Source organism: Rhinopithecus roxellana, chromosome 13, assembly GCF_007565055.1.
Source record: "Rhinopithecus roxellana isolate Shanxi Qingling chromosome 13, ASM756505v1, whole genome shotgun sequence".
NCBI classification, from domain to species: Eukaryota; Metazoa; Chordata; class Mammalia; order Primates; family Cercopithecidae; genus Rhinopithecus; species Rhinopithecus roxellana.
The window spans coordinates 105,566,676-105,594,381 of NC_044561.1; the positions used below are offsets into that span (position 1 = coordinate 105,566,676).

General features: G+C 50.4%; 1 protein-coding gene across 1 annotated transcript; it reads left to right on the forward strand.

The window, feature by feature from the left end:
• The first annotated feature begins 42 nt into the window (after positions 1 to 42).
• Positions 43 to 27,240, forward strand: BPIFB1 (BPI fold containing family B member 1). The gene is made up of 16 exons (XM_010360593.2): positions 43 to 138; positions 2,579 to 2,734; positions 5,288 to 5,429; positions 6,403 to 6,510; positions 7,467 to 7,616; positions 8,441 to 8,522; positions 14,451 to 14,514; positions 16,621 to 16,706; positions 17,992 to 18,171; positions 19,127 to 19,180; positions 19,681 to 19,839; positions 20,716 to 20,783; positions 21,923 to 21,968; positions 23,109 to 23,172; positions 24,017 to 24,093; positions 27,078 to 27,240. The coding sequence occupies exons 2-16, from the start codon at positions 2,620 to 2,622 to the stop codon at positions 27,135 to 27,137; spliced, it is 1,455 nt and encodes a 484-aa protein (XP_010358895.1). The 5' UTR covers positions 43 to 138; positions 2,579 to 2,619; the 3' UTR covers positions 27,138 to 27,240.
• Positions 27,241 to 27,706: the final 466 nt, after the last annotated feature.

Consider the following 27,706-nt stretch of genomic DNA (forward strand, 5'->3'; position numbering starts at 1 on the left):
CCTTGGAGACCTTGGCCCGGTCTGAGGTCTCTGCCCAAAGACAAAGTCTGTGCTGGGGTGTGCAGGATATAAGGTTGGACTTCCAGACCCAACTCCTGGGAGAGGAGAGGAGCGGGCCGAGGACTCCAGCGTGCCCAGGTAAAAGTAGGGAAGGGGTTGAAAGCCGAAGTTGCCAGGAAGGTTCTGAGCTAGAGATACCTGTTGGGGTCAGGTCAGGAGTACAGGGGAGGCTCGCCCTCAGTGAAGGGCCCTCGGTGAGTCAGGATCTGCTGAGGGTCAGGGCCAGGTGTAGAGAGATGCCCAGCTCCCTCGCCCAGAGGACCAAAGGGCAGTGACGAAGGGATGGGGCTGGCTGAGTCTTTTCCTGACCTCGTCCTAGTGACATAAACCCACTCTGCACATACCTGTTGCTCTGTGCCCAGTTGTGCTGCAGTGGTGCTGGGACAAAAGAAGCATGAGACGCAGACTCTGTCCCTCAAAGAACTCCCAGTGTAGGACAATGTGGAGCCCAAGGAAGACCCAGCGACATGGGAGTGGAGGACAGTCAAAGAAGGGTTCCTGGAAGAGGTGATGTGTTGGTTGCAAAGCCAAGTAGAAGGTGACTGGGCAAAGGAAGAGAGTGAGATATTCCACGAAGGGGAACTAGCAGAAGCAAAGGCCGGGAGAGCAGGTGCCACATGACAGGGCGTGTGTGGTGCCTGGATCTGGGGGAGGAGAGGCTTTTCCACAGGAGGGAAATGGGGATGCTACCATCCTCATGGGTCCCTGGGTTCCTCTGATCCAAAGAGGACTAAGCAGTGTGTACAGATAATGCAGGACAGACAGAGTCAAGGTATTTGCGAGAAAAATATGGAGTGGGGCCACAGGGGCGCCTTGATGCGGGGGTTCAGCTCTGTCTTCTGGCTTTGGCTGCAAGATTTCTCCTTCTGACTCCAACATTAGTGATAATACCTGTGGTAACCATCGTGGAAGCTACCATTTACTGACCACTTGGCCATGCCAGGCCACAAATAGATTGTCTCATTTAATCTTCCCAAAAAGCCTGTGACATAAGTACTGTAATTATTCCCCATTTTACAGAAAGGGTAAGTCATTTGTTGAAGATCACAGAGCAAGTGTTAGAGGCCGGCCTCCAACTAGGGTTCATATGGCTGCCAAGCCAATAATATTTTCCTCTCCACCCTCAGGCCTCCTAACACTAACCTTTTCAGCTTAGCAGGCTCAGATTTCCAATTTTTTCGGGACTTCCAGAGGCTGTGTATTTATTCAGCAGCCATTTATTAAGCACCTGCTCTATGACAAATATTATACTGGATGCCAGGGGCACAGCAGGGAGCAGGCAGACCCATACCTCCCTCCCAGAGCTCACAGCTTGGTCAGGGAGGCAGAAGCTGAATCATTATTGCAAGGGTCTCAGAAGAGCTCACACTGCTCCAGGGCACAGGAGACACATGTCATCCGGATGCCACATTTGTCTTTGGCAACGAGAAACCCACATGCTAAACCAAGCGAGGGCCTCATATCTCTGCAGTGTCTCCCCTCCCTCCAAGCAGACAGTCCACAGGGGCAGGCGCTTCCATGGGGGGCTGGCAGGCAGAGCCAGGGTGCGAGCTGGAAAACTTGGGACTGGGTTACAGGTGTTGATGCCCCACCCCTGTGGAGGGAGGGGACAGAGCAGCCAAGGGGCCAGAATACCCCCAAGCTCCTCTCCCTGGCGTGAGCCACATGGTCCTTTCTCTCTCTCTCTCTCTCTCTGTCTCTCTCTCTCTGACTTTCTTTCCCTGGCTCGAAGAAGCCATCCAGTCCCTCTCCAACCCCCTTAGTATTGCAGATTAAGCAAACAGCTTTTTCACAACTTTGAGTCCTACCTGGCTCCTCATTTCCTTCCTACCTCCAACCTTCATGTCCTGGGCCCCAGGACAACATTTCTCCAAGTGTGGTCCAGAGTCCCTGTCTGCAGGACAGGGGAAGCTTTATAGGGAAAGTGAAAAATCTTGGCAGGGTTTTAAAGGATGAATAGGAGTTCATCAGGGAGATATGGGAGGAGAAAAGCATTCCAGGAAGCAAGGAACAGCAAGAGCAAAGGCACAGACGCAGGAGAGAACAGAGTATGTTCTGAGACCTTCCAACTGCTTGGAACTTGCTAGAACAAGGGGAGAGAAAGCAGGAGGTGAGGTCAGCGGAGGGTGAACCATAAAGGGTTTTAAGTGTCAGACTGAGGTGTGGTGGACACAGGAAGCAGAAGTTCTTTGTTCTGAGTACTGTTGCTGGATTTTCTGTAAGAAAATGGCTAATACATTCCAAGTGCTTACCATGTGAAAGACACGGTGCTAAATGCTTTCCAGATATTAACTCATTTAATCCCTCAACTCTGTGAAGTTGGGATCATTATCCCCATTTTTCCGATAAGAAAACTGAGGCACAAAGAGGTTATGTTGATTGCCTAAGGCCACACAACTAGCCCAGGCAGTTAAACACTGCACTAAACAGCCTCTCCTGGACACCGTGCCCCAGGTCACTGGGCATCATGGGCCTGCCCTTGGCCTCTCTGCCTCAGGGTCCTCTGTGCTCACCCCAGGTCTGGCATCCAGCACTTGCTGCTCTCTGACACCTGGGAAGATGGCCGGCCCGTGGACCTTCACCCTTCTCTGTGGTTTGCTGGCAACCACCTTGATTCAAGCCACCCTCAGCCCCACTGCAGTTCTCATCCTCGGACCAAAAGTCATCAAAGACAGTAAGTTTTGTCCCTTCGGACCTGGCTGCCATAACACAAGGGGGTAGGTGGGGCCGCTTCCCAAAGGAGGGAGACAGTTCCTCATCATGGGGGATGTGCAAGGCATGGCTGAGATCCCAGGACGTGGGTGAACATGAGTGGTGAGTTGTAAAGGTCTGGAGAGTCTGTGATCTCAAGAATCCACGATTCCAAGAACCCCTTCTTAAATTCCACAATCCCAAAACCCTGAGTTTCCACAGCCTGCAGAAGGGGAATGCGGCCACTGTGTGCAGTGACGCAGCTGCCTCTCCCACTGCCCTCGCCTGAAATCTCATCGTCAGAACACCCCCTCTTAGTTAGACCCAGTGTGCTCCTCCTCCCCAGAGCAGAGACCCTTGACTGCAAGTGTGGCAGCCTGGGTCCCAGGCACAGTGTATCACTCTCCAGCTCTGGGGCACTGGGCCAGTCCCTGAGTCTCAGCTTCCTTCTCGGGACACAAATAAGAGGGCCTTCTTCACTGGGTCATTGGAATTGACTAGAGCTTTATGAATGCTATGGCCATGCTTCTCAACCTCAGCACTTCTGACGTTGTGGGCCAAACAACTATTTATGATGGGGGGTGTCCTGGTCACTTTAGGATGTTTAACAGCATCCCTAACCCAACTGTGACAACCAAAAAGGTCTCCAGACACTGACAAATGTCTCTTAGGGGACAAAATCATCCCAGTGGAGAACCACTGCTCTAAAGTCTCATCTGTCACCTGTCAGCTCTGGAGGCCACCTGAACACTTAGAGGACAGACCCCTGGATTCGGGGGGACTAGAGGCCTGGGTCATGGCCAGAGGGGCAGAGGCAGGGGCAGGTCCTGTGGGACCAACAGGCTCTGTAACCAGAAGATGGATTCCCAAGTAAGGATAGGAAGCAGAGAGCTCTGAGAGGTTGGAGGGAGGCAGAGGTGGCCTGGATCCACACCGTGAAACTCAAGCGTGTGGAATTTCAGCCAGAAGGAACTTAGAGAGGAACAACCATGCTTTAGGCTCTCCTAAAAGGAGTTGTGTACAAGTGGTTGGTTTTGAAGGTGATCCCAGAAACACCTACAGGAGCGTGGGGAGGCAAGGCAGGGAAGGGAAGGCATCCCATGAGGGGTGCATGTCCAAGCCAGTTACCACTGTGGTGACTGGAGCTCAGTCCTGCCTAACAACTGCATCTGTTAGGGCCAATCATGAGACAGAAACCACACAGTAATCCCAACAGGTAAGTTTAATGTAAAGAAGTATTACCAGGGGATTGGAGGAATGGGGAATTGGCTAAGAGGGAAAAGAGAGCTCTAAAGGATAACCTAGGGATGGAGGGGGTAGCCAAGGACAGAGCAAGCTCAGAGGTAGACAGTCCTCCCCAGCCCTCATTGTAGAGGGTGTGGTTAAAGTCCACTGTGTGGTGGAGAAGTTTGCTGCCTTGTCCCAGGCCAGAGCTGGTCCACAGTTGGCAAACTGAGGCTAGTGGGTGGAGAACTATCTGCCAGGGAGCCAATAAAATTATCTGGGAAGCTGCCCCTGGAGGAAGGGGAATGCTGTTAACTCACAGGGAAGCTATCTCTGGGGAACCGCCTAGAAGCTAGCCAGGGTGCCTGCAGAAGTCACTCAGCAAAAGCCACTGGGCAGTGACACCATAGGAACCTGGCAAGAGGAGCACACCAGGGCCATGAAGGGAATCCCCTTCCTCCCCCATTCCCCTCCAGAGTCTCCACTGAAAGGGCTTAACACTGTGCCAAATGGCAAAAAAGAAATATTCACAGGGCCCAGTTCCATTATCACAGAGCAGGCAAAGTGGGTGGATTTGCAGCTAGGAGGCTATAACACAGGAGCTCTGAAACACAATGAGGGACACACATCTGAGCCATCCTGCCTGAGGGGTGTGGGAGCTGAGGTATTGATACACCAACTCTCACCAATCACTGGCTGAAGTCAGCTCCTGGGGCATCAGCTCTCCAGCACTTCTGACCTGCTCTGCACAGGAGCCAGATGGGCTCCAGCTGCTCACAAAAAGTTGGCTGGGACAAGAATCCAGGGCTCCTGACCCCCTATGCCTCTGTCTTGGCTCATCTTTCCTCTGTTCAGCATGTGAGGCTTTTTGGACCACATATGCATAGGATATGGATGCCAGACAATTGTTAACAAGTGTGCTTTGGCAGCAAAACAGCCCCAAACAGGGTTTTGAGGGTTCCCTGCCTCTTGGCCCTAGAAGTGCTTGCAACTGGCTAAGGGGATGAGTGCAGGTCCAGGTGCTGGGTGTAGTGGCCAACAATCCCCACAGAGGCTGGCAATGCTCAGGGGTGTGAATGGTCCCAGCCTCACTCCTGATGTGAAAATGACCCATCTGGGCTACTGTCCTCAAGGCTACATCTACACAGTGGGGACTGACAGGCTGGTCCTGACCTCTACCATAGTAGAGATGGCTACACCCTCGCCTTACCTCGGGCAGCCTCGAGTGATACCCCTTCCCAGCCTGGAGCCTCCACCAAGCCTTCCTTCTTGCCCCTCCTCCTGAGCCCTAATCCCTGGGGTCTGCCTCCAGAGCTGACACAGGAGCTGAAGGACCACAATGCCACCAGCATCCTGCAGCGGCTGCCACTGCTTGGTGCCATACGGGAACAGCCAGCCGGAGGCATCCCTGTGCTGGGCAGCCTGGTGAACACCGTCCTGAAGTACATCATCTGGTGAGTGAAGCGGGACCACACCAGGAGCTAGCCCCTTTCTGCCTGGGACACACTCTGCATGCTCAGTCAACCAGTCTGCAAGCATTGGCCTGTGTCAGATCACAAAGAATAGATCAAACAAAGCCCCTCCTTCAAGAAGCTCCCAGAATAGTTAACAAGAACCATAAGACAGTGACGCAGGAACCCTAATGCAACAACCCCAGAGCAAAGCCAGGAACGGTGGCTCAAGCCTATAATCCCAGCACTTTGGGAGGCCAAGGTGGGCAGATCACCTGAGGTTAGGAGTTCGAGACCAGCCTGGCCAATGTGGCAAAACCCCATCTCTACTAAAAATACAAAAATTAGCCGGACATGGTGGCAGAAGCCTGTAATCCTAGCTACTCAGGAGGTTGAGGCAGAACAATCGCTTGAACCTGGGAAGTGGAAGTTGCAGTGAGTCAAGATGGCACCGTTGCATTCCAGCCTGGGCGACAAGAGCGGGACTCTGTCTCAAAAAAATACCCAGAGCAAGGTTGTCTGGGGTGGCACAGGGAAGGGATGAGGTGATGTTTCTCACTGGAGGTGACAGTTGAGCCGATGACTCAACACTCACCAGGAGACAAGAAGCAAATGGCATCCAGGTAGAGGAATCAGCCTGGGCAAAGGCATGGAGAAGTGACAGTCGGTCAGAATGGCTAGAGCTCAAACCTCAAGACTAGGAGTAAGGGATCAGCAGGGTCAGGTCACAGAGGGTCTTATGAGTCAGCTCAAGGAGCTGGGAGTCACCACCTAGAAGAGAAGGCACCACGATAGCATTGTGAGCAGGACTGGAGGGGAGGGATGGAGGCAAGACTATCTGGAGAGGAGTCAGTGGGTAGGACTAGGGTCTCGCTGCTGTCTAGGCACCCCAGGAAGACAGGAAAGATAGAGAGGGAGTGAGTTTGGGAACAATGAGTGGGAGGCATGATTCTGATCTCTCCTAAACCCTATCCAGGCTCAAGGTCACCACAGCTAACATCCTCCAGCTGCAGGTGAAGCCCTCGGCCAATGACCAGGAGATGCTAGTCAAGATCCCCCTGGACATGGTGGCCGGATTCAACACGTGAGTGACCCCTCCATCAAGTACAGTAGGCTTGATAGGCTCATCTGCTCGTTCCCCCTCCCCCACCATGCAGATGTCTGGAAAAGAGAGCTCCGAGCAGAGAGAAGAGCAAGTGCAGAGGCCCTGTGGCAGCAATGAACTTGCCTTGCTCAAATAAAGGCAAAGACAGGGGAAAGAGAGAGGGGGCATGGTGGGAGATGAGGCCGGCAGGCAGCCGAGGCCAGATCATGCAAGGCCTCTTGGAAGAAGATAAGGACTTGACTTTTGCTCAGTAAGATGGGAGCCAGGGAGGATACTGAGCAGAGGAGGAATATGCTGTGCTTTAACATTTTTAAAGACTCCTGGCTGCTGTGGGGAAAAAAGACTTTCTGGGGGCAAGAGTGGAGACAGGAAGGCTATCCCAAAGCTACTGCAACAATTCAGGAGAGACAATGATGGCTTAGACCAGGGTTTGGGGCAGGAAGGTGCTGAGAAGTTGATTGGATTCTGGATATGTTTTGGAGGTAGGTGGGGACACCAGGATATCCCGGGAAACTGAATATGTGTGTGTATGCGGGGGGAGAGAGAGGGAAGTCAAGGATGACTCCAAGAGTTCTGCCTACACCCCTGGCACGATGGAGTAGTCAGTAACCAAGACAGGCAAGGCCATGAGAGGAGCAGGTATGGGGAAGAGCCAGTCCAGTGTTGCATGCGCTAAACTTGAGAAGCCCATGAGACTTCGGAGTAGGGGGCTGGGGGTAAGTTTGGAAGTTGTCAGCAGATGAAAGAGGTTTCAACCAAAGAGGAATCTGAAAACTGAGCCTGGGACATGCTGGGGTGAAGCTGGGTGGAGATGAGGAGAAACAGCAAAGGAGACTGAGGAAGGAGGTGAGGGCTGGAAGACAGAGATGGACGGCAGGGTTGCTCCAGCCTGAGCTTGCCTGGTGCTCACATGGTCAGGTGCCTCCACCCACCAGGCCCCTGGTCAAGACCATCGTGGAATTCCACATGGAGACTGAGGCCCAAGCCATCGTCCGCATGGACACCAGTGCAAGTGGTCCCACCCGCCTGGTCCTCAGTGACTGTGCCACCAGCCATGAGAGCCTGCGCATCCAACTGCTGCATAAGTGAGTGTCGCTGGCCGCCAGCTGGGCTCCCATTCTGCCTGGAAGGAACGCCAGGTGGTGGATTTCCCCCATTTTACAAATGGAGAACACTGAGGCCTAGAGAAAGAAAGGGGCTTATCCCCTCCTGATTCCTGATCTGGGGCTCCTTCCAGGGAATCTGTGATGCCAAGGGAAGTTCAGGACCTCAAGGTCGGAAGCAACAATGGTGGGTTTCAGGCATGACACCAGAAGGTGGGGCAAATCTTTGAAGGTGGAGGCCTAGAAGCCACTCCAAACACCCAGGGCAGGTGTAGGTGGAGCCAGGGGCAAAAACAAAGTCATTGGGTCAGGCCAACGCATTCTCTTCATTTGCTCTCTGGGTGATGGTGGCCAAGTGGCCGCCCTGTGTCTCACTTTCCTCACCTGTAAAGTGCAGGTAATGACACCTTCCAGGCAGTGGTGAGAAAACTGATCAGGCAACAGCCATCAAGCACTCAGAACAGTGCACGGGCATGGTGGTGCCCAAAAACATGGCGCACCCCCCTTCCCTTCTTAGCAGGACAGCGAGCAATGCCAGCCCCCATCATCCCAGTGCCCAGTATAAAGTTCCAATGACAACACCCAGCCGCTGCTTTCTGATAACTCTTTGCTGCTGCCTACACCTGGCTTAGGGGCTACTCCCAGCCCAGCCCCATCTCTAACACGTCCTGTGACCTTGGGCAGGTTCCTTCCTCACCTAGACTCAGCTTCCCCCTGAGTGAGTCTCAGTGAGGACTCACTCAGTGAGGGGAGGGGGTGATCATCTCTCACCTTCCTAATGTCTCTTGTGCTCTCTTCCCTGAAAGGTTCTCCTTCCTGGTGAACGCCTTAGCTAAGGAGTTGATGAACCTCCTAGTGCCAGCCCTGCCGAATCTAGTGAAAAACCAGGTGAGTGGAATCAGGGCCTCTCTGGCCGGTGGACATTGCGCCCCCTGTGGGGCTTGGGTGGAACTGCAAGCTGGTGCTAATTGACGGGAGTCTCCTTGGGTGGGCTTTGCTGAAAGAATTATCTGGGACAGGATAGCAAAGAGTTATGGAGTGGAGTGGGCCATTGACCCAGGCAGACAGTTGAGGTCAAGGTCATGGGACTGCTAAAAGTCAGCCAGGAGCCCTTGAACAGTGACGTGCTGATAAATTTTTAATAATTGTCTCTGGAGGGGTTGTTGAGGGAAGGCAACCCTGATTTGTAGCTTTTGCGGATTTCCCTGGTGGAAATACTCCCTTCCGGGCCAATTTTAGGCGACCAATGTGATGTCACTGAACAGAGTTGGCAAAAGATGTACAACAGCACACGGCCATATATTTCCACTAAACAGATACATAAACATGACCTCAGGAGTAATAGATAGTAGTAAAATACAGCAAAATAATTAGGAAGCAATGCATTTTAAGCTTTATTAAATTTGCTTTAACATAATTTATTTAATTGTAAGTTTATATATTTAATTTGTCACAATGTCTGGGCTTAGCACCCAGCTCAGAAATTTGTGGAAACTTAACAGTTGGTTCTCAAAAGCTAGTACGAGCTGGCTCTAGCATGGCACAGTCACACATCAATCTGGCTATGGTCTTCAGGGCTGCACCACCCACCAGGTCCTTTTGGATTTTTTTTCTGAGTCAGTAAACACCGGTGACCCTCACTTTAGTTGCCCCTATTTGTCACAGGTATACTAAAACTTTGTAAATTGAATTCATCCACATTGACCAGTGATTTCCACTGTAAATTCCAAGATGTGATCCTAACAATGGGCCACCCCATCTAGGGTCAAAACACCTTGTCAAATAGCTAATATTTCTTGTAATAAGACTTTTTTGTTTGAGTTTTGTTTTTGTTTGTTTGTTCTGAGACAGGCTCTTGCTCTGTTGCCCAGGCGGGAGTAGCAGTGGAGCAATCTCAGCTCACTGCAACCTCCACCTCCTGAGTTCAAGCAGTTCTCATGCCTCAGCCTCCCAAGTGGTTGGGATGACAGACGAGCACCACCAGGCATGGCTAATTTTTATATTTTTAATAGAGACAGCGTTTTCGCCATGTTGGCCAGGCTGGTTTCAAACTCCTGACCTCAGGTGATCCACCTGCCTCAGCCTCCCAAAGTGCTGGGATTATAGGCATGAGCCACAGTGCCGGGTGTCTTTTTTCTTTGAAAACATAATGTAATAACTGAAAAAATTTGGGGAAAAAAATATCCATAATCCTTTTACTTTCATCCAGGAGCACTTTGATCTTTTGCAGCTTGCCTTCCCACCTCCATCCACATGCACTAGTATTTTTAAGAGGCTGTTCTTGGTGTCAGCCTTTAAATCAGATCTATGTTTCGAAGTCATTATACAATACTTGTAATTATCAAATAGGTACATTGTATTTAATAATTTACAAAAACATTCCAGGAAAGCCTTTTTAAAATAATGTGATTTTATTAAGAGTACTTTAAAATGACAGTAGCCATATTTAAAACAGTATTTTAGGCCAGGGCCAGAGGCTCACGCCTGTTATCTCAGCACTTTGGGAGGTCTAGGCAGGAGGATCACTTGAGCCCAGGAATTTGAGACTTACCTGGAAAACATAGAGAAACTCCATCTCTACAAAAAATAAAACATTAGAATAGCTGGGCATGATGGTGTGTCCCTGTGGTCCCAGCTACTCGGGGGGCTGAGGCAGGAGGATCGCTTGAGGCTAGGAAGTTGAGGCTGCAGTGAGTCACAATTGTGCCACTGCACTCCAGCCTGGGCAACACAGCAAGACCCTGTCTCAAAAACTAAATAAATAAATAACACAATGCTTTATACAAACAATGTGACTTTATTAAGAGTACTTTAAAAAAATGGAGATTTTTATTTTTCTCCAAATTGGTTTCCATGTCCTTACCTTCAATAAAAATACAGTAAATCATTTAATCTCTATTTTGTGAAATATACATCAACTGTACAATATACAATTACGTTTGTTTCTCTATTAAGCTGGAGTTATGATTTTCAACTTCTGCTTCTGCACTACCAAAGCTTAAGAGTAGCATGTATAGTCAAAGGAAGATCCATTATTTTAATAGTCGAAATATCTACATATTAAAGAGGCCAGGGAAAAATAGGTGAATAATCAAAAACTAAATAAAGCTCAAATAAGATCTTAAAAGGTTAATTTCAGAAGCAATGTTGATTCAGCCCAATTCAAGCTACCTTTCTCCAGTACGTTTTTGGAAGAGAATGGGGAGAGACAGAGAGAGAACAGATAAGAAGGCAGGAAGTGAATATAATGAATTAATGAATTGTGTGATATAATGAATATAATGAACAATGAATATAATGAATTGTGTGATATCAAAGTGCAAGACAATTGCTTGTTAGAGTTAGAATGTTGAGACTCCAACCTGTTAGCAAAGGTACATATCCAAGGAGTTTTTTAAAGGGAGTCCAAAAGTGAAAAATTTCATAAAATTGGAATTTTCTTATGTAAGAAAGAAAAATTTTTTTTCTTCGAATAATGTTATTTATCTGTTTTAAGGTGGGAATTTCATAAAGTAGGACCCAGCTGTAAATTTTCTTCCCAGCCTCCAGCAAAATCATATTTTATCTGGCATCACACTTTAATAGTTAAAAATATATTTTCCACTAGAAAAGATGACAAAAGGCTGGGCGCGGTGGCTCAAGCCTGTAATCCCAGCACTTTGGGAGGCCGAGGCGGGTGGATCACGAGGTCAGGAGATCGAGACCATCCTGGCTAACACCGTGAAACCCCGTCTCTACTAAAAAATACAAAAAACTAGCCGGGCGAGGTGGCAGGCGCCTGTAGTCCCAGCTACTCGGGAGGCTGAGGCAGGAGAATGGCGTAAACCCCGGAGGCGGAGCTTGCAGTGAGCTGAGATCCGGCCACTGCACTCCAGCCTGGGCGATAGGGCGAGACTCCGTCTCAAAATAAAAAAAAATAAAAAAAAAAAGAAAAGATGACAAAAACTTAGAATTATACAATGCTCCTTGCACAGTATCTGTCTTTAATGGTGAAAAGCTCAGCAGGAAGAACAGAGTGAGAAAGCCAGCATCCCATTTATCATCAGCAAATCCACTGCACTCACTGGATTTGATATGATGGTCTTAGGAATATTTTATTTGGCATGAAGAGAAAAGGCACAGTACGTTTAAGAGGTGAACGTCTGGTAGAAGCTCATTTAGAAAATGTTGAGACCAGACGCAGTGGCTCACATCTGTAATCCCAGCACTTTGGGAGGCCAAGGCCAGTAGATCAACTGAGGTCAGGAATTTGAGACCAGCCTGACCAACATGGAGAAACCCCATTTCTACTAAAAATACAAAAATTAGCTGGGCACGGTGGTGCGTACCTGTAATTCCAACTACTTGGGAGGCTGAGGCAGAAGAATCACTTGAACCCAGGAGGCAGAGGTTGCAGTGAGCTGAGATAACACCACTGCACTCCAGCATGGGCAACAGAGAGAAACTCTATCTCAAAAAATAATAATAGTAATTTAAAATAAACAAATAAAATGGGGATGATGTAATGACTTGCTTTATATAATTGTGAGTATTCCATAAGACGCATGAAAAAAATCTGGCTAGGCTGGTCCTGGTGGCTCACTCCTGTAATCCCAGCACTTTGGGAGGCCAAGGCAGGAGGATCACCTGAGATCAGGAGCTTGAGACCAGCCTGGCCAACATGGTGAAACTCCATCTCTGCTAAAAATACAAAAATTAGGTGGACATGGTGGTGGGCACCTGTAATCCCAGTTACTCGGGAGGATGAGGCAGGAGAATTGGGGAGGATGAGGCAGGAGAATCGCTTGAACCCAGGAGGTGGAGGTTGCAGTGAGCCGAGATTGCGCCACTGCACTCCAGCCTGGGTTGATATGAGAGTGAGGACAGAAAGACAGAAAGAAAGAAAGAAAGAAAGAAAGAAAGAAAAAGAAAGAAAGAAAGAAGAAAAAGAAAGAAAAAAAGAAAGAAGAAGAAAGAAGGAGAGGAGGAGAGAGGAGGGAAGGAGGGAAGGAAGGAAGGAAGTGAAAATGAAGTAACTATTCCCTGGCTCCCTATGCTATCTCTAGCCCCTTCTTTCTTCGTAGGATTATTTTTCCTTCTTACTCTCCTTCTCCCGTTCCTCCTCTTCCTGTCCTTCTTCCGTTCCTCGTGCCTTGGACCTCCTTTCTTCTTTCGCCCTTCCTGGAATTCTCCCTCCTTCCTTTTCCCTCCCTCCCTTCCTTCCCCTTCCTCCCCTCCTTCCCTTCCTTCCTTTCCTTCGCCCCTTCCTTCCTTCCTTCCTTCTCCTTCCCCTTCCTTCCTTCCCTTCCTCCTTACCATTTCTTTCAATTTTTCACATCTTTTTCAGTGTAAATCCATGGATCTCAACCCTGGTTGTACATCAGAGCCATCACAACCTAATATGAAATGGCTAGGCCCTACCCCAGATTCAGAAGTAACTGGTCTGGATGGGTCCTAGTATCCCAGAGGACTCTACTATGTAGCCAGAGTTGAGACCTGCTGATAGAAATGAAGGATGGGGAATTGTGGGATAAAATGCAGAGGTTCCCGGGACACCTTTCCAGTGAGAAACAGGCTCCGCTGACAGTGCCTGCTGGGAGTCTCTGAGCCCAGAGTCTTCCATTGTCTCTGGGCTCCAGATTGGCAATGCAGCAAGGAGCAGGGAACAGTTATTCATAGGAGTTAACATTTCTCAAATGCATTGTCATTCCTCGAGAGTATTAAGGGATGGTCAACAAGACAAAAAATGTCCTCAATAATCTTGGAGCACTGCCCTGAAAAGTGAGTCAAAAGTTTGACCTACCTAAGTAGAACAGCTCAGGACAGGGTTAGGTTAGGTCAGAGTTTCTCAACCTTGGCACTACTGACATTTTGGGCTGGAGAATTCTTTGTTGGGGCTGTCCTGTGCACAGTAGGATGTTTAGCTGCATCCCTGGCCTTCACCCACTAGATGCCAGTAACACCCTCATCCCTTCCAAGCTGTGACAACTAAAAATGTCTCTAGAAATTTCCAAATGTCTCCTTGGGGACAAAATCGCCCCCTGTTGAGGACTGCTGGCAATTTTAGGAAGAGAAGTGCCTGGTAAGCAAAGGGATGTGTTGGCTAGAAAGCCACAAAGGGCACAAAGAGATTGCCCAGGAGTCTGGTCAGGTCTGCCTTGCTGGCCTCTGTTCTAGAGTTTGACATGTGGAAAGAACTCAGTAGCAACTTGCTGTACGAATAAACAAATTCTCCATTTAACTCTCTTTTTTTTTCTTTTAAAGCAGAGTTTTGCTCTGTCACCGAGGCTGGAGTGCAGTGACACGATCCCAGTTCACTGCAACCTCCACCTCCCAGGTTCAAGCAATTCTCGTGCTTCAGCCAACCAAGTAGCTGGGATTACAGGAGTGCATCACCATGCCTGGCTTTTTGTATCATTAGTAGAGATGAAGTTTCACCATGTTGGCCAGGCTGGTCTCAAACTCCTGGCCTCAAGCGATCCACCCACCTTGGCCTCCCAAAGTGCTGGGATTACAGGCATGAGCCATTGCGCCCGGCCTCCATTTCACTCTCATGGAAAACATAGACTCTTGTGAGCAAGACAAGGAGTCAGAGATGGAGGGCTTCTGGCAGGCCAAGCTCACCCTGGGCGCAGGGCAAGGGACAAACCACTGTAAAAGGTCCCAGCTGGCCCAGCAGGCTGGGGTGAACATACAAATGAGTCCTCAACCCATGGATGGAAACTGGCTGGCCGTGGGCACAGCAGGAGGACTCAGGCCAGGTGGGCCGGGCACAGGTTCCTGTGGGGCCACATTCTGGCCCCTCCCTGATGGAGCCCCTCGCTTATGTTGTTGCAGCTGTGTCCGGTGATCGAGGCTTCCTTCAATGACATGTATGCAGACCTCCTGCAGCTGGTGAAGGGTAGGTGCTCTGCTCTCTCTCCCACTTTTTCCTTTACTATGGAGCTGGCCTCCAGACCCTGACTCCACCAAGGGAAGGTCTCCTCAAGTCAGGCCTGAGCTGCAACTCGGGCCCAGCGGCAGGTGAGACATGCACCAGTTGATCCCTGCCCAAGATGTGCAGACAGAAATTCGCCATGACTAGGACTTCATGAGCTCCTACTATGTGTGGGATTGTCAGGCCAGCAGATGCCCCAAGTTCAAATCCCAGCTCTGCCCCTGACTTGCTCCATGACTTTGGGAAAACTACTTCACCTCCTCATTCTCGGTTTCCTCATCCATAAAATGGGGCTTAACCATCCCTACATCATAGGATTGTTAGTGAGGAATGAAAGTCCAAAAGAAAGTCCTGGGCACATAGCAGGTGTTCCTCCTGGCACAGAGAAGTGCTTACAAATGCATGCTAAATGGATGGATGGATGGATGGATGGATGGATGGATGGATGGATGGATGGACTGATGGATGGACAGACAAAAGATGCTAAGACTACAAGCATGAGCCATCACATGCAACCCCGGACTAGTTTTTACAGATCCTTTGGCAAACTGCAGCATCAAATAATGGCTCTACCCATCTTGTTACAGTTTTAAATTTTCCCTCCATCCAAAGGGTTTGAGGTATCTGAGAAGTTAAAGCATGGGTTAAAAACTGAGATATCTGGTTTAAAAAATAAAAATCAGAGATGATTCGAAGGGCGAAAATGGAGGGAAGTCATTTCTCCCTCCCCCAGCGTAGCTGGGGATATGGGAGGACACAGGCTCCTGCCCCCACATCAGAACTCTGTCTTGCTCAGGCCCCCAGAGTGGAAACTGGCAGGGAAGAAGAAAAGTCTACCGACTGCTGTTTGGGATCAGAAGAGGCTCCAGAGAGGAGAAGGGAGAGGAGCGTGCACTGAGCACCACAGGGCGTCTGCCATGGGCCACGCCCTCGCGCTGGCTGTTTTGTAGGCACGTCTCACTGACTCCCCAGACAACTCCGCGAGGTAGCAGTCATGACCCCCTTCACTGTGATTAAACAGGCTCCGAGCAATTAAGTCACTGTCCAGACTCACAAAGGCGGTTGGTGATAAGGGAAGACTCGAGTTCCGAGCGGATGTCATTCAGATTGAGCCGTTACTAGGTGCCAGTTCTATACATGAGGCAGGAATTACTATTCTACCGCCGTTTCTTTCCTTTTTTCTTTTTTAAAAATAATTTTTACAGGAGTCATGCTCATCTTCTCTGTGTCCTTACGATTTTAGTACATATGCTGCCCTGGCGGGCACTATACCCTCATTTTAAGACGAGGAAACAGATTCAGAGGCAAGAAGAGACCAATCAAGGTCTCTGGGGCTCAAACCGAAGTCCAGCTGACTCCTCCGCTGTCCCGAGGACGGGCCCGGAGCCCTCCCTGGAGCAGTAGGCGACGGGTCCCTGGCTCCTCCAGCACTCGCCGTCCTCGGCCGTACACCGGGGCAGGTGACTCGCCACCGCCACCTGGCGGCCAAGTGGGGAATTCTGACGCGAACACGAGATCTTTGGGGGAGCAGAGGAGCCAGTTGGATTTCGGAGTAGATGTTACCAGGCCTCTGACTTCCAGCCTAAGCTGCCTTGAGATCCAGGTGCTCATAGGGTGTCCAGACCCAGAACCTCCTGCGCGGGGGAACGCGGCTTTTAGTCTGGTAGGGGCGGTGGAGTTACAAACAATAGTTCAGTGTCGTTCCAATCCGGGACTTTGGCATAAAACCGACTGGGTTCCCATGCTCCCATAGTATGGCTTTAAACAGGTCATTTCACTTTCCTCAGCCTTGGTTTCCGCATCTGTAAAAGGGGGTAATAATAAGACCTACTTCCTAAGGTTATCATGCAGATGAACCAGCTGACATGCAGAGGCCTGGCACTTGGTGGATGCTCAATAAATGTCAGTCAATGTCATCACTGTTTGCATCATATTATCAACATCATTATTACCTACTCCTCCCTACCTGCCCCCCATGCAACAGTGCACTCCACCTGGAAGCAGCCCCCCAACTTCCCCCTCCAGTACTGCCCTCCACCCTCACAGAACTTTCTTCTTGTCCCTGAGCAGTGCCCATTTCCCTCAGCACTGACCGTCTGGAGTTTGACCTTCTGTCTCCTGCCATCAAGGGCGACACCATTCAGCTCTACCTGGGGGTGAGTGTCCCAGGACCTTGAGGGTGAACCGGGGACATCGCTGCCCTTCTCTGACCACCAGGAGTCAGATAGCATGGGCCTGTATTAGGAGAGAAAATCCTGGTCACCGTTACAACACATGGGCTGACCTAGAAAAATCACTGCAGGCTGAATACGTCCCATGCAAACCATTCTAAGGGAGAAAAGCCACCCAGTAGAGCCCCAAAGCCAAAGAACCTCCACCCAGGAGATCTGCCCTCACCCCCAGTTTCCCCACTCAGGGGCCCAAGTGGGGACACTGGATCCTCAGCCTTTCTCTCAGGCAAGTCCCTGCCAATCCCCAAACCTCTGACAACCTTGAAACAAAAGCCAAGGACCAAGAAACACAGACCTCAGTTTCTCTCCCAGCTCTGTGACTCCCTGGCTGTGTGACTTTGGGCAAGTTCCTTCACCTCCCTGAGCCTCAGTTTCCTTGTCTGCAAAATGTCAGCAATAATGGCCACTGAGGAGAGGATGAAATGAGACCACAGCGTGCCTGGCAGACGGGAAGTGCCCAGTAACAGTCAGCTCCCTGTCCCATGTTGGGGCTGCACAGCCATGCTGTGGCTGGATGCCCCGAAGGGCCAGACCATCCTGGTAGCATAAATCCCAGACCAGGTTTGTTTTGTTTTGTTTTTTGAGACTGAGTCTCACTCTGTCACCCAGGCTGGAGTGCAGTGGTGCCATCACAGCTCACTGCAGCCTTGACCTCCTGGGCTCAAGCAATCCTCTCACCTCAGCCTCCTGAGTAGCTGGAACTGTAGGCACTTGCCACCATGCCCGGCTAATTTTTTGTGTTTTTTGTAGAGATGGGGTTCCACCATGTTGCCCAGGCTGGTCTCCTACTCCTGGGCTCAAATGATCCTCCCACTTCGGCCTCCCAAAGTGCTAAGATTACAAGCATGAGCCACCACGCCTGGCCCCTGGACTAGTTTCTGTGGATCCTTTGGAAAACTGCAGCATCAAATAGTTTCATCCATTTTGTTGCAGTTTTTAATTTTCCCTCCATCCAAAGGGTTGGAGGTATCTGAGAAGTTGAAGCATGGGGAAAAAAACTAAGATGTCTAGTATAAAAAATAAAAGTCACAGATTATCCGAGGGGCAAAGATGGAGTAGATGTTGCCAGGCACCTGAGTTCCAGGCTAAGCTTCCTGGCAACAAATGCAAAAAAAGGAAACAGGCTAAACGATGTCATTTCCTTCTAGGTTGTTACTGGGTAAGCTGCAGAATTAAAATTATCAGGCCACTCCCTGCTCTGTCTCCTCAGGCCAAGTTGTTGGACTCACAGGGAAAGGTGACCAAGTGGTTCAATAACTCCGCAGCTTCGCTGGCAGTGCCCTCCCTGGACAACGCCCCGTTCAGCTTCATCGTGGGTCAGGATGTGGTGAAAGCTGCAGTGGCTGCTATGCTCCCTCCAGAAGAATTCATAGTCCTGCTGGACTCTGTGGTAAGCCTCAGCACAAGACAGAGAAGAGGGCTGCCCAGGCTGCATCATAGGAATTTCCTGCACAGGGTGCCCCTAAGCAGGAATCCCCCATCAGGCTCAGTTTAAATCCTTCCAATAATGGAGAGCTCACTCCCTCCCCTAACAGACCCTGCCTCTGACATAGCTCTAAACCGAAAATCCTCCCTGTAACATCCAGCCCCAGTCATGGTTTTGCCCTCTGGAATCTGATGCACCTGTTTCCTCTACCAAACAACAGTCCCGTGGAATCAAAAGGCATCTGAGATACGCAGTAGTCCAGGGATGATAAATACATCTCAGATAGTGAGTAGTCCAGGGATGGCGACTGTGCCACTGCTCACCACTATGGCACTCATGACAGACATCACTAATCGATCAGGGCTGTCCTTCCTACTGAGTCTGGATGCTGACACGACCTTGGAATCCTTATTGACAGGGCACAGCAGATCACCACCACCAGTCAACTATGTTGTGCCACCTCCTCCCGGGTGACTGATGGGGAAATTGAGGTCCAGAGGGGGAAAGGGTTGGTCCAATGTTACGGGAGGATGGCAGGACTTCAGGGCAGCTGACAGACAACTGATAACCCAGCTCTTGGGGGACTGGGATGGCGGGAAATAGGGAGTGTCACCAACTAGCCCATTCATGGTTGCAGTGATAATGAAATCACCTCTCTATGTCCTCTGAGATCAGCAAGCTGCCTGCAGCCCCACAGCCATCACCAGCCCACAGTAGAAGTCCAGCCAAGCAGGACCCCATGGCCCACAGAAGCTGACCTAGGGGTTGTTTTTCCACCAATGACAGACACATGGCTTGGGTCACTGGGCCCACCCAGCTTTTCTGGGGTCCTGGGAAACCTTCCTCCCAGGAGTGGGGTGCAGGAGATGTGCCTCCCTGTGCCCTCCAGCTGACCTTCTCTGGCTCCTCTCACCCTCAGTTTCCTGAGATAGCCCGTCGGCTGAAGTCAAGCATCGGGCTGATCAATGAAAAGGTTGGTCCGTTTGCCATCCGCAGCTTGATGGGTGTTTGCTGTGGTCTGGACACAGGCCTCTGGGGAGGAGAATCTGGTGGGACTAGCGTTTCATTCCAGCACTGGGGCGCTCAAACCGCATCCCTGTCCCCACAGAGATTTCAGTCTAGCAGGCCAGTTTGACCTGAAGCAAATCATCACATGGATAGTGTTTCCATGACAGGTGCAGTAACACAGGACAGGTTCTAGGGGCCATGAGAACACTCTGGGCCCCTGGCATAGTCTGGGACGTCAGGGAGGCCTCCCTGAAGGGAAGGGTATTCCAGACAGAGGGCACAGGAGACCAAAGGCTGCCAGATAGGGAGAACAACACAACATTCAAGGATCTGCAAGAAGGACAGAGTGGCTGGAGCACGAGGGGGAGCAGGGAGCCCACGAAGGCAGGCAGAGCCAGGCCACACAGGGCCTGTGGGCCGTGGTGGGCACTTGGGAGGCCACGTGTGGCTCTGATCTCCTTCCAGGCTGCAGATAATCTGGGGTCTACCCAGATCGTGAAGATCCTAACTCAGGACACTCCCGAGTTTTTCACGGACCGAGGCCACGCCAGGGTGGCCCAGCTGATCGTGCTGGAAGTGTTTGCCTCCAGTGAAGCCCTCCGCCCTCAGTTCACCCTGGGCATTGTGAGTTCAGCTGTCTGCCATATTGGCAGCAGCCAGGGGGGCCCCTCTGTCCACTTTTCCTGTTCACCCTCCTGCTTTGTTAAACATTTCCACCACTCTCATCACTCAGCAGGGACAGGGGAAAGGGAGCTCTGAACCAAGAGCCAGGAGCTTTGTGGGCCCAATTCTAACCCTGTGACTTTATTAGTCAGGGATCTCTGGGCAGAAACTCAACTCATATGCATAAAAGGAATTGTATTAGCTCCTGTAACTAAAAAGTCTAGATGCTATTGGCTTCAGGAATAGCTGGACCCGGGTGCTCAAACAATATCCTCTTCATTCCCCTCTCTTCCACCTAGCAGCCTTGTTTTCCTCTGTGCTGCCTTCATCCTCAGGCAAGCAATTCCCTCATCGAAGTGCCCCAGGCTGCATTAGGCTCATATCCTATCAGCTTGGCAATCCTAGCAGGAAGAATCTATCTTTCCAATAGTTCCAGCATCTCTGGGCTGACTCTCATCGAATGAGCCTGTCAGTTGCCCATTCTTCAGCCAATCAGTGTGTCCAGAAAAATGGAATACGAAAACTTCCTGAGCTGGGCCACCTACACACTAGGGTAAGGGAGTGCAGGCTCCATGCATAGTGGCTGCTGTCTTCGTCATCATCATCATCATCATCATTCCTACAACAAGCCTAGATTGTCATCTGTGAAATGGGGAGTGGGTACAAGTACTATCTCATTTAACAGATGAGGAAAGTGAGGCCCAGAAAGGTCAAACCCTTTGCCAAGGTCACAGAGCCAGGAACTGAGATTCAGATCCCAGAGCCTCCCGGCATAACCCCTAACTCCACACTTGGATCCTATTAAGAGCCATGGGGCCTGATCTTCTCGTGTTGCAGGAAGCCAGCTCGGAAGCTCAGTTTTACACCAAAGGTGATGAGCTTATACTCAACTTGAATAACATCAGGTAAACACACAAATCATCGTGAAGATTCTGCTGATGGAAATGAGTCCCGCCCAGTGACCATGGGTTTCTTTAAACACCGATTGTGTGGCTGTCAGGTGAAGGCAGCTCCAGGGTGGGCAGGGAGGCCCTTCCCAGGTGCTCCTGCTGACAAGGACTGCATATGAGGGAATAGGGAGGAAAATGAAGTAGGCTTTGCAGCAGCCACAGCACAGGCAAACCCTGGCCGTGGGCAGCCCACTCTGGACACCTCCCAGGCCGTGGCAGTGACAGTCACCCAGCACAGAAGTGCAGGGCTCCAGCTGTTCTCACACCTCACCACTTTCCTGTGACCCCAGAGTGAGTGCAGGGACTGCCAGCTGGAGCCTCTGGGGATAAGTCAGGCCCAGGGCTGTTTTGATCAGCCCACACAGGGCTGGACTGTTTAATATAAATGAGTTGTGAACATATCAAATCAGACTATCTGGCTGCCCTGTGCCCACAATCCTACATAGCAACAAACTGTGGAGCCAGGAATTGGGGCACCCTTTAAAGGGGTTTGGGCTTCCTTGTCCACCACAGCCTTGACTCCTGAGGTTGATTTTTTTTTTTTTTTTTTTTTTTTTTTTTTTTTTTTTTTTTTTGAGACGGAGTCTCTCTCAGTCACCCAGGCTGGAGTGCAGTGGCACAATCTCTGCTCACTGCAAGCTCCGCCTCCCAGGTTCACGCCATTCTCCTGCCTCAGCCTCCCAAGTAGCTGGGACTACAGGCGCCCGCCACCTCTCCCGGCTAATTTTTTGCATTTTTAGTAGAGACAGGGTTTCACCGTGTTAGCCAGGATGGTCTCCATCGCCTGACCTCGTGATCCACACGCCTCGGCCTCCCAGAGTGCTGGGATTACAGGTGTGAGCCACCGCGCACAGCCCCTGAGGTTGATTTTTCTGCTCATTGGACTGTTATTTGTTTTCTGTGTCCCCCCCTATGCCCCCCACCCCACCCCTGCCATTAGAATGCAAGCCCCACAAGGCAAGGACTTTATGTGGTTCACTAGAGCCCGCACGGTGCCTGGCACACAATAGGTGCTCAGTAAATCGCTGTTGAATGAGTGGATGGTGAATGAGTGGGACTCCAGGGGCCGCTCTCACAGGCATCTTCCATTGCAGTTCTGATCGGATCCAGCTGATGAACTCTGGGATTGGCTGGTTCCAAGTAAGTGTTAACAGGTGGTGCGTGAGGGCACAGGGGATGGCCTGGAATGGTCCACTCTCAAAAGAGACATTGCCCAGGATTTGCTTCAAACAAAGTCCCCACAGAAGCACCAGGGGGTGCTGGTCGGTCTCCACCAAAGTCCAACTTCCCGGCTCAAGTTTTCTGTTTACAGAGAAAGCATTGTGTGTCAGACACAGCTGAGAACACACATATGCACACACAAATACTCACACTCACAGATACACACTTTCTTTCAGTGAAGTTTTGATCCTGAATTAGAACACAAGTGCCCTTGACTCACAATCTCATTCTGCGTACATAGACATGCCTCAGTGCCCTAGACAGCTCCTTCCTGCTGGGAGTTAGACCAAACTGGAGACCTCAGTCTAGCATGTTTTCTCTGGTTTTTATGACTTGTTTTTCACTATTTTTGACTTTTTTTTTTTTTTTTTTTTTTTTTTTTTTTGAGATGGAGTCTCATTCTGTCGCCCAGGCTGGAGTGCAGTGGCGTGATCTTGGCTCACTGCAAGCTCCACCTCCCGGGTTCAAGCAATTCTCCTGCCTCAGCCTCCCGGGCAGCTGAGACTACAGGCGCCCGCCACCACACCCGGCTAATTTTTTGTGTTTTTAGTAGAGATGGGGTTTCACTGTGTTAGTCAGGATGGTCTTGATCTCCTGACCTCATGATCTGCCCGCCTTGGCCTCCCAAAGTGCTGGGATTACAGGCGTGAGCCACCGTGCCTGGCAACTAATATTTTAAAATAGGGAGAGTTTCACATGCAAATCAGGACTTCAGGCTTCCCTCCAGAAGTCAGAAGCTCAGGCAATGCAGGGCAAAATTCCCTCAGGGCAAATTTGGCTGCAAGAGAGTGGTAGGGCCCCTGAGGATGGCGCGTCCTCCAATGCACCGCAATCCCCTCATCTACCAGGCCGCAGGGGCAGCTGAGTTCATGCCCACCCCAGCCCATCTGGTCCCTGGGAGCCTCCACAGCTCTGATCAGCAGGGGACCTGGAATTCCTACATCTCCACCAGCCGCCTTCACCCATGGGGAGGAGTCATACCCACGCAGAATGACGGGGGGGGGGGGGGGGACTTCAGATTCTCAGCCAGGGTGACCGTCCCCCTTCTCTCTCTCACAGCCTGACGTTCTGAAAAACGTCATCACTGAGATCATCCTCTCCGTTCTGCTGCCAAACCAGAATGGTGCGTACCTCTGCCATCTGTGCCCCCTCTCTCCCCAGGGCCTGGCTTTACTTCCCCTGCCCTCATCTCCATGATGGGGCCCCTTTCATTCATCTCCCAGCCATCCCTCAGAGCCTGCTTCAAAAGCCACCTCCTCCCAAGAATCTTCTCAGCCCAATTCCTTTGCTAGTGGCAGAGGCTGGGCTTGTAAAGATGAACCAAGCAGTGGGCCAGCCTTGCGGGGCTGGAAGGAGACAGAGGTGTAAGCAGACAATGAGAGCAACCAGAGAGGTGTAGGAGACAACTGGAGGTGCCTCAGCAGACCCTGTTCCCCGTCTTGCTAGTGCCTGGCCTTGGTTAAGCTGCACAATCCTTCTGAGCCTCAGTTTCTCCATCTGTAAAATGGGGACACAGAAGTACCTTCTTCAGAGGCACAAATCAGGAGGTGCCTGGCACAGTCAGTGCCCAACACTCTAATTCAGCCCCAGGTTGAATGAGGGGTGGGAAGAGTTTGTAACCTATACCAGCTCCATCTTTTTAATTTCTTTGTTTTATTAGACTGGAAAATCTCAAAGTATAGAAACCTCTGCTGGCGATAATGGGAGCCCCTGATGGTTCTTGAGCAAGAGTGTAAGAGAATGCGAGGACTGCATTTTGTGAGGAGCCAGAAGCCAGTGCCAGAGGCAAAGGGAGGGTAGATGAGGCTGGGTCGATGCTGGGGCCAGAGAACACACAAACAGAGGCATAGAGGGCTGTCTGATCAGGCCTGCCAGGCCAGGGCTTCCCTTCAGGAACCCTGAGCCTACCCCTGGCTGCCCAGTCTCACCCCAGGCCCATCAGTTTCTGATCATGTTTGTTATTTCAGGCAAATTAAGATCTGGGGTCCCAGTGTCAGTGGTGAAGGCCTTGGGATTCGAGGCAGCTGAGTCCTCACTGACCAAGGTGAGTGGGTGGGGCCCTAAACATCCTGCCCCAGGGAGGGCACAGCCGCTGAGAGCCCTGTCTGGGAGGTGGGGCCTGCACTCCAATCCCAACCTGCAGGTGACCCTGGGCAAGTCCCTTCCCCTCTCAGGGCCTCACCTCCTCATCTGCAAGTGAGAAGGTGAGAAGGTTGGCTGTGCTGAGGATGGGACCCTCCTAGCCTGTGGTCAGTATACTTTTTCTGCCTCCTTGTCATTCATTCATTCAGTAAATATTTTTCGAAGGTCCTCCATACACAAGGCATGCCTCTGAGTGCTTGAGGCCACTGAAATGAACAATTGGAAAACACTCCCACCTTTTTCAAGCCTACCTTCTAGCAGAAGAGGCAGATACATAAGTCCTAAAGATATGACATCAGGCTGAATGGAGGAAGGCTGAGAAGAAAAATAAAGCAGGTTCAGGAGGAGAGAGTGATGTCAGGCGAGGGGTGCTGTTTCAGATGGGGTGGTCAGGGAGGGCCTCTCTGAGGAGGTGACATTTGAGCCAATGCCTGAGGAGGTGAAGGGTGAGCCCTGTGGGTAGCTGGGAGAAGTGTCCTGTCAGAAGGACAGGGTATTAGGCCGTTCTCGCACTGCTATAAGGAAATCCCAGAGGCCAGGCTCAGTGGCTCACGCCTTTAATCTCAGCACTTCGGGAGGCCAAGGTGGGTGGATCTCCTGAGGTCAAGCGTTAGAGACCAGCCTGGCCAACATGGTGAAACCCAGTCTCTACTGAAAATACAAAAATTAGCTGGGCATGATGGCAGGCACCTGTAATCCCAGCTACTTGGGAGGCTGAGGCAGGAGAGTTGCTTGAACCCAGGAGACAGAGGTTGCAGTGAGCCAAGATCGTGCCATTGCACACCAGCCTGGGCAACAAGAGCGAAACTCCATCTCAAAAGAAAAGAAAAGAAAAGAAATACCTGACACTGGGTAATTCATAAAGAAAACAGGTTTAATTGGCTCACAGTTCTGCAGGCTGTACAGGAAGCATGATGCTGGCATCTGCTCAGCTTCTGGGGAGGCCTCAGGAAACTTCCAATCACGGCGGAAGGTGAAGGGGAAGCACACACATCACATGGCCCAAGCAGGAGTATGGGGTGGGAGGCGCTACACACTTTTAAACAACCAGATCTCACGAGAACACACTCGCCATCACGAGAACAGCACCAAGGGGATGGCGCTAAACCATTCACGAGAAACCAGCCCTATGATCCAGTCAGCTTAGGCCCCACCTCCAGCATCAGGTGCCACAGTTCTACATGAGATTTGGGCAGGGACACAGATCCAAACCATGTCAGATGTCAAGTGCAAAGGCCTTGAGGTAGGGATTGTTGGTGTTCCAGGAAAGATGAGGAAGGAGGCCCAGGATCTGAGGCAGCATCCAGGGCAGGTACCTCATAGGCCTGAGATGCACTTGCACACACATACACATACACACACATGCACACCTTTACACACCTATACACATACATACACACATGTACACATTACACAGACACACACACCTTTATACACCTATACACATACATACACACATACACACTGCACACATACACACACATACACACACCTTTATACACCTATACACATACATACACACATACACACATACACACTGCACACATACACACACATACACATACACACACACCTTTATATACCTATACACATACATACACACATACACACACCTTTATACACCTATACACATACATACATACACACTGCACACATACACACACATACACATACACACACACACCTTTATATACCTATACACATACATACACCACACATATACTACACACATACACATATACACACACCTTTATACACCTATACACATACACACATACACACATATACACTGCACACATACACATACACATACACACACACACCTTTATATACCTATACACATACATACACACATACACACACCTTTATACACCTATACACATACATACACACATATACACTGCACACATACACATAAGCATACACACACACACCTTTATATACCTATACACATACATACACACATATACCTTTATACACCTATACACATATATACACTGCACACATACACATACGCATACACACTACACACACATACACATATACACACACACACATACACCACACATATACTACACACATACACATACACACACACACACACACCACACACACATACACATACACACACTACACACACATATACATACACACACACACACATCATGTGGCCAGATGGTCTCAGCTCAAGACCAGGATCATGTCCATCTTGTCCATGCCTCTGTCCCCGGTGCTCAGCATGGCCTGGCACACAGTAGGTGTTCAATAAATGCTTGGTGAGCAAATGACTCTCCATGGCATCTGCTGGTGGGGAAAGGAACTATGGCAGTGTCACCCTCGCTCCCAAATACTATCCTTGAAAAGAACAGCCCACAGTCACTGTGTGCCAGGCTCTGGGGCATCTCTCCCCCGCTAGAGTAGAGCCAAAACTCCAGGAAGGCAAGGGTTTCTGTCTCCTTTGTTCTCCGTTGTGGTCAGTGGCTGCACACAGTAGGTGTGTAGTAAATGTCTGCTAACTGAGATGGGCACCTTACTGTCATTAGGTCATGCAGAGGAGGGGGCCCAAAGCAGGGGATGATCAAGGCAGGTGATGAATGCAAATCCCACTTCTGCCACCTACTGAGTACGTGACTTTGGAAAGGGGATTGCCACCTTCAAGTCTCAGTGCCCCCATCTGCAAAATGGAGATGACATGAGGACCCGGTGTGGCATTAATGTTCACACACAGACCCTCCACCCTTGACCCTTCCAAGAATTCTGTATTTGTGGGTTCAGGGTCATGGTCCCCCAGTAACAGCAGTCACCTTACGGAGGACAAAACCAGCATAAACCACAAGGCAAGAGGTTAAAGAAATCTGTTTTCTGACTTTTCCCCTCTAATTCCAGGATGGCCTTGTGCTTACCCCAGCCTCCTTGTGGAAACCCAGCTCTACTGTCTCCCTGTGAAGACTTGGATGGCGGCCATCAGGGAAGGCTGGGTCCCAGCTGGGAGTGTGGGTGTGAGCTCTACAGACCATCCCACTCTGCAATCAATAAACACTTGCCTGTGAAGCCTGCAGTCTGGAGTCTTTTTGTCCTGGCACAGGAGTCATTTTGCCCCTGGCAGGCTTAGGGACTGGATAGCTGAGCCACAGCTGGGTCACATTCAGGCACATCTGAGCCAATCTGGGTGATGTCTGAGCTGTCTGGACCACATCGGGCCACATGTGGATGATGTCCACGGTCTTGACCACCTCCCCATGCTTCAGGAATCAGAAAGCCAGCTATTCCCACCTGCCTTCATGTCAGCCTCAAGATCATCTTCGGTGGGATGTCTTTTAGGGTAGGGGACATATATTTTGTTTATCTTGGCAGTGTGGTAGACAGAGGACTCTCTGATCAATGTGGATCTGGGGGCAGATGAACTAGGCTTGGAGCTCTGGCCTGGCCTCTTAATGCTTCTTTGACTCTGGGATGTAGTTTCCCCTCTGTGGGCCTCAGTTTCCTCCTCCGTAAAATGGGAATAGTCATTGTCC